This window comes from Nerophis lumbriciformis, linkage group LG38 (assembly GCF_033978685.3).
Source record: "Nerophis lumbriciformis linkage group LG38, RoL_Nlum_v2.1, whole genome shotgun sequence".
In the NCBI taxonomy this organism is placed as follows: domain Eukaryota; kingdom Metazoa; phylum Chordata; class Actinopteri; order Syngnathiformes; family Syngnathidae; genus Nerophis; species Nerophis lumbriciformis.
In genome coordinates, this window is record NC_084585.2 from 16,681,856 (window position 1) to 16,695,408 (window position 13,553).

Genomic DNA, 13,553 nt, shown 5'->3' on the forward strand with positions numbered 1-13,553 from the left:
ATGCTAATATACATTGGCTTTGCTATTGACATGCTATTGATTAGCATTAGCAATTTTACACGGCAATTTCAACACCTCCAAATTTGTTAATAAAAACTAAACTAAAATGCACGTTACTATCAAACAGCTGATGCGTAATAAGTACAATACTAACATTATTAACACTTTTAGGGCACAAACAAAAGACTAGACTGTCAAAGCGTGGACATTGGGGTTTGTTTTCCTGGAATGCAAAGGAAAGTTGGAGCGAGCAAGGCGTGAAGGTAAGGACATATTTCTTTATTACTATAAAAAAGGAACAAAAGGCGCGCACAAGGCGGAAGTATAAAAACTTGGCTAATGAAACAAAAACTTGCACAAAGGCAGAAACTATGAACATGAAGCAAAACTCGTTAACTGTGACATGAAAAAACAAAACTTACGTGGCATGGCAAGAAGCATAACTATGAACAGGCATGAGTATCAGAAGTAGCATGGCATGAAGTGAGCAGAGGTAATGTCGCCAGCCTGACTGCCTGGCAACTACAAGTTTAAATACTAGTGACATGATTAGTGAAAACAGGTGTGTGACTCAAAATGTGAAACAGGTGAAACTAATGGTTGCTATGGTGACAAAACAAGGGAGTGAAAAAGCAGGAACTAAGTGTACAAAACCCAAACATAACATAACTTAAACAAAACATGATCACAGACATGACATAGACTTAGCAAAGACTGACCTGACTCTAGGACCAACACACCATGAATTATACACTCCTGCTATCTAATGTATTGGACTTGCAACTGTCATTGCATTGTATTGTCATACTTGCAAAAAAGACTCAGAAATGTGACAATAAAACAACAAGATACAACCACTGGACATCAGTTATTATAATCAGCTCATTTTTAAATGTGGCAATAAACAATTAGATTTAATTAGCGAAAACAAATAATATTTATTAACACACAAAACAGTACCATAAATTGGTACTGTTGAGTACCGGTATCGATTCCGAGGTACCGGGAATTTGGTACCATATCGGTTCAAATGTGAATGGTACCCGTCCCAAGGTATTTACAATGTAGGGTGAGTGATGACACTAGCTGTGTTTCCATTGCAGTTTTTTGCAAAATAAAAGCGATATTTCTAAAATGTTGACAAAGTACATTTGCGACTTGAAGGTGTGTCCATCAAAGGGTGTTTTGTGTCATGACCCGTAATTCTTGTAAAATATCATCCCGCGAGACTCCACTTTCAGGAAGAAAATGCAGCCACTGCTGTTGCCGCGATGTCATTAGAAGACGAAGGCAGCGGGTGATCGCTCAAAGGCAACGTCATTACAGCCCCCTTGTTCGTGAAGGTGGGTTTCTCCGAGCCTGCGGGTTGGCCTCTATTCCCGGAAAGGGACCCACGAGACGATGCCGCCTCGCTCCCCTCGGCCAACTGATCGGAAGCGAGACCAAGGCGACCCATCTGCCCTAGTTGCCCTGCATTGGTGTCCAGCCGGTTCGGTGTTTAAGTGACCCCTAAATGCGAAAAGTGTTTCCATCATGCTTTTGCGAAACACTTCAATATTGAAACGTCTCAAAAAACGCCTCATGAGAGCGCAAAAATGTTTTAGCAATATTTGAGCGGTTTTGCCAAATATGGGTGTTTCTATTACCAGTTTCTTATTGCATTATTTAAGTTTTGCGCATTTCTAGGGCTAATGGAAATGCAGCTACTGTGTCGTATGCATGCATGTTGTGAAATGTTTGCAATTTCAAAGGACGCAGAGGGCCTCAGGTATCTTGCAAGTCTAATAAATCTTTACTTGAATTTCAACACACAAGACGAAAACCCACAACTTGGGTACTAGCTTAACGTAGCAGGGAGATAAGCACAATGAAACATAGGCAGCGTGAAACAAACAACAAAACCAACAAACAAATTGTCGTGGGTAGCAAACAATGGACCAGCTGTCACGACATGGACTATGGCGACGCAAATTATTGCGCGGGTTGCTTTCCCGGAATGCAAGTGAACCAGACTGGACAAGGCGTGAAGGTAAAGACATGTTTTAATCTCTATAAAAATAACTAAACAAAAGGCGCGCACAAGAAACTATGGACATTAAACAAAACTTACGTGGCATGGCATGAAGCATTAACTATGGTCTCAAGGGTAATCATGCCTGAGCAGAGGTAACAGAGGTAATGTCGCCAGGCTGAATACATGGCAACTATCGGCTTAAATAGTCTCTTCATTAGTGACAACAGGTGTGTGAGTCCAAAACGTGAAACAAGTGAAACTAATAAGTTGTCATGGAAACAAAACAAACAAGAGTGCACAAACAGGAACTAAAAAGAGTCCAAAAACCAAACAGAACATAGCCAAACAAAACATGATCAACAGACATGACACCAGCGCTTATGGCATGGCGAGACAACAATAAATAAGGGCGATAATTAGCCTAACGCCAGGTGAGAACACTAATCATAAAATGAGGACAGGTGTGTAGCTATCACTACTAGCAACAGAAGGTAACCAAAAAAATGGACCGCGTGGCGCATGAAACCAAAACACACTAAACACGGGAAAATAATATAACGCAAACAATAAAATATATGATTTGTTGCAACAGATCATAACATACTGATTAACAGGTGTGCACCGTGGTACCTTCTTCCGCCGGAATTTAATGGTCTAAACATGTGAAGGAGAAAAAATAATATGAGTAAACACAACAAACATAGCAGAGGAACAGAACATAACTGTAAGATTACGACTACATTTCCATAGTTTTACATTATGATTTAATTCTCGGAATGTAACAGCTATTCTCCTAAGATTGAAACTTTATTCTTGTACCATGCCCCCTTATTATTCCCATAACTTGACATTATGACTTTATTCTTGTTACTTTGCTATTTTATTCTCATAACTTTACAACTTTCTTTTCTTTTTTTTTGTGTTCTGACTTTTTCCAATAGTATTACCGTATTTTTCGGACTATAAGGCGCACTTAAAACCCTTTCATTTTCTCAAAACTCGACAGTGCACTTATAACCCGGTGCACCTAATATACGGAATAATTTTGGTTATTATAAGATCACCGACCTCAAAGCTACTTTATTTGGTACATGGTGAAATGATAAGTGTGACCAGTCACGTGTAGACTGCAATATGACTCAAGTAAACAACACCAACATTTTATATGTTCCATTGAAAATATAGAACATTACACACGACGCTCAACAATCTATCAAAATGTTTTAGTACAACTTTGGTAAGCTATGAAGCCATACCGCATGATGGATTGTACTGTGCTTCAACATACGAGTATTATTATGGTGTGTGTATAAGGTAAAATATATTATTTGGTGTTTTTGTTTCGCAATATTATGCAAAAGCAACTTTTCTTACCTTCTTGTACCTGCTGATCTGTATTTGTGATGTGCATAAATCCTGAAAATTAACGCACCCGCCTTTGTAGTTCTTGACGACACCATAGTCAATAAGCTTCTTCTTTTTGTCTTTCTTCTTGTTATGGGACATTCGTCCTCCACTGTTGCCATTTCTAATATAAAGTAGTGTAAAGTTCTTATATCTGTCAGTAAACTTGCCATGGAAGCGCAAAAACATACCGGTGTAGTGAGTTTACATTATTCACCCAAGGAACTTTAGTTATTAGAGTTCTGGTTGGACGGTTTTTCACGGGACACATTTCCGGCGTTGTTATTGCACTAGTTTATCCACGGATGAGAAGATGCTGCTCCGTTATTGATTGAAGTAAAGTATGTCATTAAAACAGTTAGCGCTATCTTTTGACACTTCTTCCACTCCCGTCCTTGCACGCTACACCGCTACGACAAAGATGACGGAGAAAAGACGCTGCCGAAGGTGAGCCACGTAAATAAGACCGCCCACAAAATGGCGTATCCTGAAGCGACTGTCAGAAAGCGGCTTGAAGATGATCTGTAAAACAATCTATTTTGACCAAAGAACCAACATTACATGTTATATAGACCACAAGAAAGTGTTTTACATCCAGAAAAAATTAAAATAAATATGATCCCTTTAATGCGCCCTTTGATCCGGTGCACCTTTTGTGTGAAAATAGACCTGACGAGGCCCACTCATCGGCAGTGCACCTTATAATACGATATCTTGTAACATCCGAATTGCTTGGAATTGTTCCCTATTATTTATTGTTGAGACGTGTTTTAATAACTAGCAAGAGAAGTCATCTAACATGTGAAAATTCTAATATGAATTTATATCATATATTAAAGTGTTTCTTAAAAATCATTATACTGTCACGGCGGGGTCGCATCTTTATGCGGGGTCGTTCTCCCAGGAATGCAGACGGAAAACTCCGGACGAAAACGTGAAGGTAGGTAAAAACATGATTTATTCTTGAAAAGTCAAAACAGCACCAAAAACAGAAAACTAGTCGAAGGAAAACACGTGCCGATCGCACTTGAAGCTAACAGTTAGCGTAGGCTCAAGACAAAAGGTACTCACGTAACAGGAGCATGAAGCAAACAAGGACGCCAGGCCGACTGACTGGCAAAGGCAGGCTTAAATAATGCCTCTGATTAGTGCTCGGGTAGCAGGTGAGCGGCCGAACACTAATCAGAGACAGGTGAACATAATTAGCAACCATGGCAACCAAAACAAACTCAGGAAGGTGCACACACAGGAACTAAAAGGAGTCCAAAACTAACAGAACATAACTACACAAAACATGATCTAGACCACAGATCATGACAGAGCCCACCTTAAGGACAGATCCCAGATGTCCAAAAAAAAGACAAAAAGCAAGCAGGGTCAAAAGTCATGGGAGGGCGGAGGGAGGACTTAGCGGGGGGTCGCCAGACCAAGTGTCCCCGCAACCAGTGAGGGAGAGTCAGGTGGCGGCGACGCGTTGAACGTCGCTGCACTTGGCGAGGCGGGTGCACTTGGCGAGGCAGGCGACCAGGAAACTGCCACATCCGTGGCCGACGGGGAGGCGGGCTCGTCATCGGCGTGGCAGGCATGGATGCAGCAGACGACGGCGTGGCAGGCGTGGATGCAGCAGACGACAGCATGGCAGGCGTGGATGCAGCGGCAGACGAGTCAGGCGTGGAAGCAGCGGCAGACGAGTCAGGCGTAGAAGCAGCGGCAGATGAGTCAGGCGTGGAAGCAGTGGCAGACGAAGCAGGCGTGGAAGCAGCGGCAGACGAAGCAGGCGTGGAGGCTGCAGCAGACGAAGCAGGCGTGGGTGCAGCAGATGAAGCAGGCGTGGGTGCAGCCACTGGTGCTAGCCGTGGTGCAGCCACTTGTGCTAGCCGTGGTGCAGCGACAGGTGCTAGCCGTGGTGCAGCCACTGATGCTAGCCGTGGTGCAGCCACAGGTGATAGCCGTGGTGCAGCTACTGGTGCTAGCCGTGGTGCAACGACTGGTGCTAGCTGTGGTACAGCCACTGGTGCTAGCCGTGGTGCAGCCACTGGTGCTAGCCGTGGTGCAACGACTGGTGCTAGCCGTGGTGCAGCCACTGGTGCTAGCCGTGGTGCAGCCACTGGTGCTAGCCGTGGTGCAGCGACAGGTGCTAGCCATGACTTTGGCGGAGGTGACCTAGCGGGGGGTTGCGACTTGGCATGCCGATGGACTGGTGGTGGTGGACGGGCCGGAGGTTGCTGCCTGGCTGGGCGCAGCTGTGCCACCCCACTAGCACAGCTCCCGGCACTAGCCCCCCCCCCCCCCTCAAGGGGAAGATACAAGACGCGCTTTTTGCGGTCTGGAACCGTCTTTAGGGCTGGGTGGAGGGAGGTCAGGAGGGGAGTAGACTACTCCCCTTTAAATTGTACAAAACGTCCCTCGTCGTCCCCCACTTGAAGTTGTGTGGGCGGACAAAAGGAACAGGTCTGTGACGTGGGCGGGGCTTGAGCCTTAGGAGGTGGCGTGCTGTGTATCGGAGGAGGAGTCTGAGGGAGTGGCGCGTCCTGGCAGGGAAGTGAAGCCCTTTTGGACGGCTTCCGTCTTCGCTGACGCGTCCGGTACTGCGGAGGTGTGGCAATGTCCTCGGGCCATACGGAGTTGATTGGGATCAACTTTCCGTTAGGACCCCACATCAGGTCCTGGCGCTCCAAGGAGGAATAGCGAAGAGTCTACGCCTCCATTGCCTCCAAATCCATCCACGTACCTATGTCCAGCTCCTCGGAGTTCGTTGCGGAAGAACCGTACGCTGGCGTCATTCTGTCACGGCGGGGTCGCATCTTTATGCGGAGTCGTTCTCCCAGGAATGCAGACGGAAAACTCCGGACGAAAACGTGAAGGTAGGTAAAAACATGATTTATTCTTCAAAAGTCAAAACAGCACCAAAAACAGAAAACTAGTCGAATGAAAACACGTGCCAATCGCACTTGAAGCTAACACTTAGCGTAGGCTCAAGACAAGGAGTACTCACGTAACAGGAGCATGAAGCAAACAATGACGCCAGGCCGACTGACTGGCAAAGGCAGGCTTAAATAATGCCTCTGATTAGTGCTCGGGTGGCAGGTGAGCGGCCGAACACTAATCAGAGACAGGTGAACATAATTAGCAACCATGGCAACCAAAACAAACTCAGGGAGGTGCACACAGAGGAACTAAAAGGAGTCCAAAACTAACAGAACTGTCAGTTTGGCTATGTCTTAGTTTTTGTTCTGCGTTTGTCTTTGTTTCCTGTCTTTAGTTCCTGTCAGCACTCTTATTTTGGTTATTTCCTGATTGTCTCCCTGAGTGCTTTTTCCCCTCAGCTGTGGCTGATTGGCACCGGGCCACACCCGGTGCCAATCAGCCAGCTGCTATTTAAACCTGCCTCCCCCTCCAGTCAGTGCTGGATTATTGTAGTGTCTACCTGTCAATGTCGCTAATGATTGTCGAGGTCAGTGTCATTCCTACCTGTCGATATCGTTACAGCTACTACCTGTCGTGCTACTACTTGTCCTTGTACCTGTCGTCGTAGCGGTAAGCTGTTCCTGTTAGCTATTTGTAGTTTGCTTTCTCCTAGCTCTTTTGTTTCGTGTTTTCTTGTTAGCCATTAGCTGTTTCCAGTTTTTTCTGTTTGCTGGTTCCTGTTTTCAGTTTTGGCTGTTCATAGTTCCTGGTTTGTGTTTTTACTTTTATTTTATGAACATTAAATGATGTTTTCCTGGACAAAGCCTGCCATCTCTGCATCTTGGGGTTCGTCACCACCTACACAACCTGACAGAATAATCCAGCCTAAAACAAAACCCGCGGAGATTTCTTTGGCAGAGAGACTTAACAAAGCTTTATCATTGATGGCCGAATCCAAAAAAAGCTTTGCCTCGTTTTGTAATCCCTCCCACCCATCCCTGTCCTATGTTGGCTTCTCGGGGGACGTCTGGGATCCGTCCCTTGAGGGGGGGGGGCTATGAGTAGCTGTGCAGCTGGGGAGGCACAGCTACTTCTCGCCCCAGTGGGTCTGCAACAGACTGCGCCATCATCTCAAGTGGGTCTGCAACAGACGCCACCATCATCTCCGGTGGGCCGGCAGACGCCACCATCATCTCCGGTGGGCCGGCAGACGCCACCATCATCTCCGGTGGGCCGGCAGATGCCGCCATCATCTCCGGTGGGTCTACAACCTACGGCGCCATCATCTCCGGTGGGTCTGCAACCTACGGCGCCATCATCTCCGGTGGGTCTGCAACCTACGGCGCCATCATCTCCGGTGGGTCTGCAACAGAAGGGGCCATCATCTCCGGTGGGTCTGCAACAGACTGCGCCACCTTCCTCTCCGGTGGGCCAGCAGACAGCGCCACCATCCTCCTCTCCGGTGGGCCAGCAGCAGACAGCGCCACCACCATCCTCTCCGGTGGGCCAGCAGCAGACGGCGCCACCACCATCCTCTCCGGTGGGCCAGCAGCAGACGGCGCCACCATCCTCTCCGGTGGGCCAGCAGCAGACGGCGCCACCATCCTCTCCGGTGGGCCAGCAGCAGACGGCGCCACCATCCTCTTGTCGGCCACGGATGTGGTCGTTTCACGGGTGACCGCCTCGCCAATTGCGGCGGCGCTCAACTCGCCGTCGCCACCTGACTCTTCCCCGCTGGTTGCGGGGACACTTAGCCTGGCGGCCCACCTCCTTGTCCTCCCTCCACCCTTCCGTGACTTTGGACTGTTTTTTTGGGGGGGGGATCTGTTTTCTAGAACGTCTGGTATCCGTTATGGGAAGGGGGGCTACTGTCAGTTTGGCTATGTCTTAGTTTTTCCTCTGTGTTTGTCTTTGTTTCCTGTCTTTAGTTCCTGTCAGCACTCTTATTTTGGTTATTTCCTGATTGTCTCCCTGAGTGCTTTTTCCCCTCAGCTGTGGCTGATTGGCACCGGGCCACACCTGGTGTCAATCAGCCAGCTGCTATTTAAACCTGCTTTGTCCTCCACTCTGCGCTGGATTATTGTCATTTCTACTTGTCGATGTCAGTGTAGCTGGATGTGGTAGCGGTAAGCTATATTCTGTAGCTGTTTGTAGCTTGCTGTCTTTTTGTTCCTCGTCTTATAGTTCCTATTTTCCTGGCATCCTGTTTCCTGTTCCTAGTTCCTGGTTTGTGTTTTTTTCTTTATTTTTTTTAACATTAAATAATGTTTTCCCGCACAATGCCTGCCGCCTTCTCTGCATCTTGGGGTTCGTCACCTACAAACTCTGACAAGAACATGACTACACAAAACATGATCTAGACCACAGATCATGACATATACACATTTAAAGACAAACCTTGTTGTTATTAGTTATTAGTATCAACATATTTTTCTTGTTACATTATAGCATTTTGCAACATTTTTTAATGTTTACTTTTTATTTTATTACTACAATGTAACACAAGCCACACTTTGCACGCTGGTTTATTTACATATTATTCCTACGTGTCTGAATGATGGAATTTAGTTTGGCAGATAGGTAAAGAGTCTTTTAAATTAGAGATGAAAAAAAACTTCTAACTCGAAAGTTGTTTATTGATAATTCCCACAATTAAAAAAGTCAAAGTACCAATAATTGTCACACACACACTAGGTGTGGCGAAATGATTCTCTGCATTTGACCCATCACTCTTGATCACCCCCTGTGAGGTGAGGAGAGCAGTGGGCAGCAGCATGAAGTTACTGTAAGTCTAAGCACACAAAGGAAAGTACATTGATACGCCCATGAAGTGCACATTCATGAAGGAATCAGGTTAAATTGACAAAAGAGTTTAATTTAAACTGAATAAAATATAAAGGCAACTATACAGGATTAAGGTTGCCACTTATACCATTAGCTTAATGCTAACATACAATGGACGATCCCATTGACAGGCTAACAAAAATTAGCAACAAAATCTTTTTAAACTTGTACAAACAATAAACTTGTGAATTTTATTGAAACAAAATGTACATAATTCCTACTTACAGGCATAGCGTCACACAACACTGTGGAAACTCTGCACTGCAAGGCCAGTCCGCTGCTCGGCATTATGTTTTGGTTAGCCGCGGAAACCTGTTGCTCAAAACACACATTTTTAAACGATTAATGCGGTCAATATTTTGTCAAACGGGGTTTCCAGTGGATGGCAGCACATATATCACCTGGGAGGTGAAGTGTTGGTGAAACCTTTTCGCAATGCCAAATATTGGAAAAAGAAGAAGTTTTTTTTCATGCCAAATTGTTTTGTTGCGAGTCGCCACAAATTAATGAATGCATGGAAAACACTGTATTACATTGTATAAATATTTATTTAAGTAAACACATAACTTTAATTCGTTTTTTTTAAATAATTTTTGTAATTTATTTCTGTTATAATTAAAATGACAAATTTATACTGTATATAATTTGTGTAAATATGGATGCATATGTTTTTTCTTCTTCTTCATATATGGTATAGTAGTGACTCAAAGTAAACTTTAAGGTGAGTGACAAATATTTACAACTGTAATAACCTAAATACGAGCATCTAACTGTGTTTTATAACCAGATAAGCAGAGTAATAAAGCACCATGGTACCAGGGGAAAAAACGTAGTGGACCATAAAAGCCGAAAAGAGGAAGTAAATAGTAGGCTATAAAAGGAATGTGAACACTGTGAGCTTTTTAAGATAATATAGTTCATTATTAATCAAAAGTAAATATGATTTGAAAAAGTCATATTTATGGTGATGCATGTCATTTGGTTAAACACCGTGTGTGGAAAAAGGGCTGCATGACACATGAAATGATGATAAAGATCTGCTATTCACCGGGGGATGATGTTTGCATAGAGAAAAGGCTATTGTCATTGTGTTGGTTCTTTTTTTTTTTTTTGGCACAATTTACGGCTCAACTAGACAAATTCCCAGTTCGCAGATAAATGCAGCCTGTTTACAGCCAGCAAAATAACAAGAGACGGCTCAGCTGATTTGGTTTAGTTGTTAGCAACTGTGCTAATCTCAGTGACTGGAGCTGCTCAGTGGAAAAATACAGCAGGGAAGTGGTGTCTACCTTGAACCTTTGTCAGAGCCAAACACTTTTTCAAGTGCGGCCGCATGGTGTGGAGAGCTGCGCGTCTCAGAGAGGGCAACCCGATTCGCACTCTGGCTCCGCTCATGACTTTTTGTTTGAACAGAGATTCTGTGGTGCATCCAGCCGAGAGGAATACTGATCACTTTGTTGTTGCTGTAAGCAACTCTCAAGGGAGGGGGCTCAGTGATGGAGGGGTAAGTACCGAGTCTTTCTCGCTTATTCACCATGCTGCTGGATACATTGATGACTTTTTTTTTTAATTCTGGGGGAGTGTTGTCTTCTATAAAACAAGTGCTGCCACTCGGGAAACACTTGTAGCAAGTGAAAACTTGCAGTTTGCTGGTTCAAGTTCTACCAATAAATTAACAAAGAGTCCGAGCGGTGCAAAATAGAATTAAACTGAGTGATAAATATTTGTCAGTCTGTATGCGAAGCACGGAGACGGACGTTTGCCATGAGTTTGCACTCTATTTGTAATTAATCTTCTTTTCAAAATGCCAAAGGGAATTCCTGAAAGGAAACAGTCGCGAAGCACCGGTCCAAGGCGGCAGCCTGACCAAGAAAACTCAGCTCTTGGATCGAGGCAAGTGGGCCAACAAGTTGGAGTTCCTTCTGGCCGTTGCAGGGACCCTGGTGGGCCTGGGAAACCTCTGGCGGTTTCCCTACTTGTGCTACAAAAATGGGGGAGGTGAGCACGACTCCCACACGAGAAGGCGACTCATTCTACCCGTGCTTTCCTATTTCCTGTTTCCTGCCGTGCATTGACCATGCGCAGTTAGTCATAATATAGATTTAACTGATAAGGAAGTTGCCCTAGCCACAAAGCGGGGTCACAATGTCAAGGGAAGTTACCAAAACCCACACATGAAAATGTTTGACACACTTCTTCTCTGATCTTCCTAGGGGCCTTTTTGGTTCCATACGTTCTCTTTCTCCTGGCTTGTGGCATCCCCATGTTCCTCCTGGAGACAGCCATGGGCCAGTATACATCTCAGGGATGCATTACCTGCTGGAGGCACTTCTGCCCTTTGTTTGAAGGTTAGTATTGTGAGAAGAAGTGAATAATTCAACAAAAAGCTACATAATTTAGGAGGTGTGAAACACGGCCCCGTCGTCACCTCTTCATTCGAATCATCGTCATAATAATTACAGTAGCTGTGCAAAATGAATCATAGCCCGGACAAGAGATTGTTGCTTCTCATTGCTGGCGTGCACAAGTTCAACCCATAAATACAAAGTTACAAATATCTGCAAGGATGTTTCAGACTGCACTCATTTTGTAATGAATACGCTTTGGGACATTTTAGAGTTGGAAATGTTGCAAAAGAGTGTAAGAAATTATGTGAGAAGATATGAAAGAAAAACTAAAAAGGCCAAATCCAATATTAATATTGGATATTGGTCTGATACCATCAAAAAACAGCATCACATGATATCAGCTTGCATCTAAAATATCCCTTATGAGCACTGCGATACAAACAGTCCTGCAGCGGACAGCCAGTTAACATCCAAATGTCCTCCAACACAACACAAGGTTGGTCTTTTCTTCTATTTTAGTCAAGTCATTTACAAAAGGTAAACATAGGCTACTGGGAGTTAGCAGCTACACAACAGCTAAGCACACAATAGCACACAAGCTAAGTGTCCTGAATTGAACAATATTGCAGTCTAAAACAGCATATTTGTCAATATAAACAAGTATCAAATCATTATAGTTTCTTATTACTTACATATATATGTATCAAACAAATACATAACATTTTTTTTTCATTGTATCTCATTTTATCCTTCAACTCAAATAATTCACTCATTGTGAGCTTTTATTCAAACTAACCAACAAATATGCTCATTACAAATCAAACAGCTGATAAGTACAATACTTCCACAAAATACAAGATTGGCACATTCAACTTAATTGCAAAGACTAATTCTTGACTGACAACACACCTAGGACAAGATAAAATAAATGCATACTTGCAAATGAGACTGAGAAGCGTAAGAAAACAACATATATTAAACTACAGGCATGTGAGCATCCTTTGCTCCTCTGCGCGGCATATATTTGCTGTGCGCAGAGGACGCTTGAGCAGTGCGCAATTGCGCAGGCGCGCACCTTAGAGGGAACGTTGCCTGGGACTCCATTTTGAAAATTCCTAGCGACAACACTGATGGAGTATTGGTGCGTGCAAAACAGCAGCAGGTGGCCGTGGCCTGCGGGCCGGTTCTAATACTAATCAAATATCATCCCGGGGGCTGTAGATAAATAATTCAAGGCGGGCCAGATCCGGCCCGCGGGCCTTGACTTTGACACCACTGCTCTAGAACAGTGTTCGGATTGTAATCATCAAAATATGATGAGCAGCAAAGTAGACAGCTGTCAACGTTGTGTCTCGGAGAGCAAATGCATGTGACAACATGTAAGCTAGCTAGATGATGCTAACCATGCTAACTAGCGAGTTCGTTTCGGTGCTCCTGATTGTCGACCTGTAGCTGAGGCGAGCGTTCAACTAATTTTGTTTTGATATTTCATTAAAAAACGACTTGAAAATGAATACTTAAGCGTAAGAAAACAACATATATTAAACTACAGGCATGTGAGCATCCTTTGAGGAAAAAAAGAGAAAAACTGACGAAAAAAAAGAGAATAAGTTCTATCAGCAAGAAGTGCTGTCACGCATGTTGAAAATCAAGACTACATTTCCTGCAATTGGGTGCATTTCTACATTATATTTTACCTTTAGATTTATTCTCATCCACCTACTTCTTTTGGCTGTCTTTTTCACACTCAAGTGTACCATATAATGCACCAAATATTATTTCTTAAGTAGATACTTTGCTAACATTATTACCACTGGAAATGTAATGTAAAATTCTATAACATGCATGCAGAGAACTCAGAAAATATTTCCCATTTGGCAACTCTATCCTGTAGCCACGTCCCCCTTTTGGTAATTTACTTCCGGTGTTGTGACATCTGTTTACAATCTGTCACGTCAAAAATATACTTTCTCGCAGGCTACTAATAAATGCTCTAGTCTAGAACAGGGGTGTCAAGCTCATTTTTAGCTCAGGGG

The 13,553-nt window shown here is 44.0% G+C and overlaps 1 protein-coding gene across 1 annotated transcript in view; it reads left to right on the forward strand.

Annotated features, from left to right (window-relative positions):
• Positions 1–10,268: 10,268 nt before the first annotated feature.
• Positions 10,269–13,553, forward strand: part of LOC133578227 (sodium- and chloride-dependent GABA transporter 2-like) — a 92,600-nt gene continuing 89,315 nt past the window's right edge. The window contains exons 1-3 of the mRNA XM_061932480.2: positions 10,269–10,673; positions 10,983–11,167; positions 11,383–11,517. Coding sequence (XP_061788464.1) covers positions 10,666–10,673; positions 10,983–11,167; positions 11,383–11,517 — 328 coding nt within the window. The 5' untranslated portion in view covers positions 10,269–10,665. The remainder of the gene's footprint in view (positions 10,674–10,982; positions 11,168–11,382; positions 11,518–13,553) is intronic.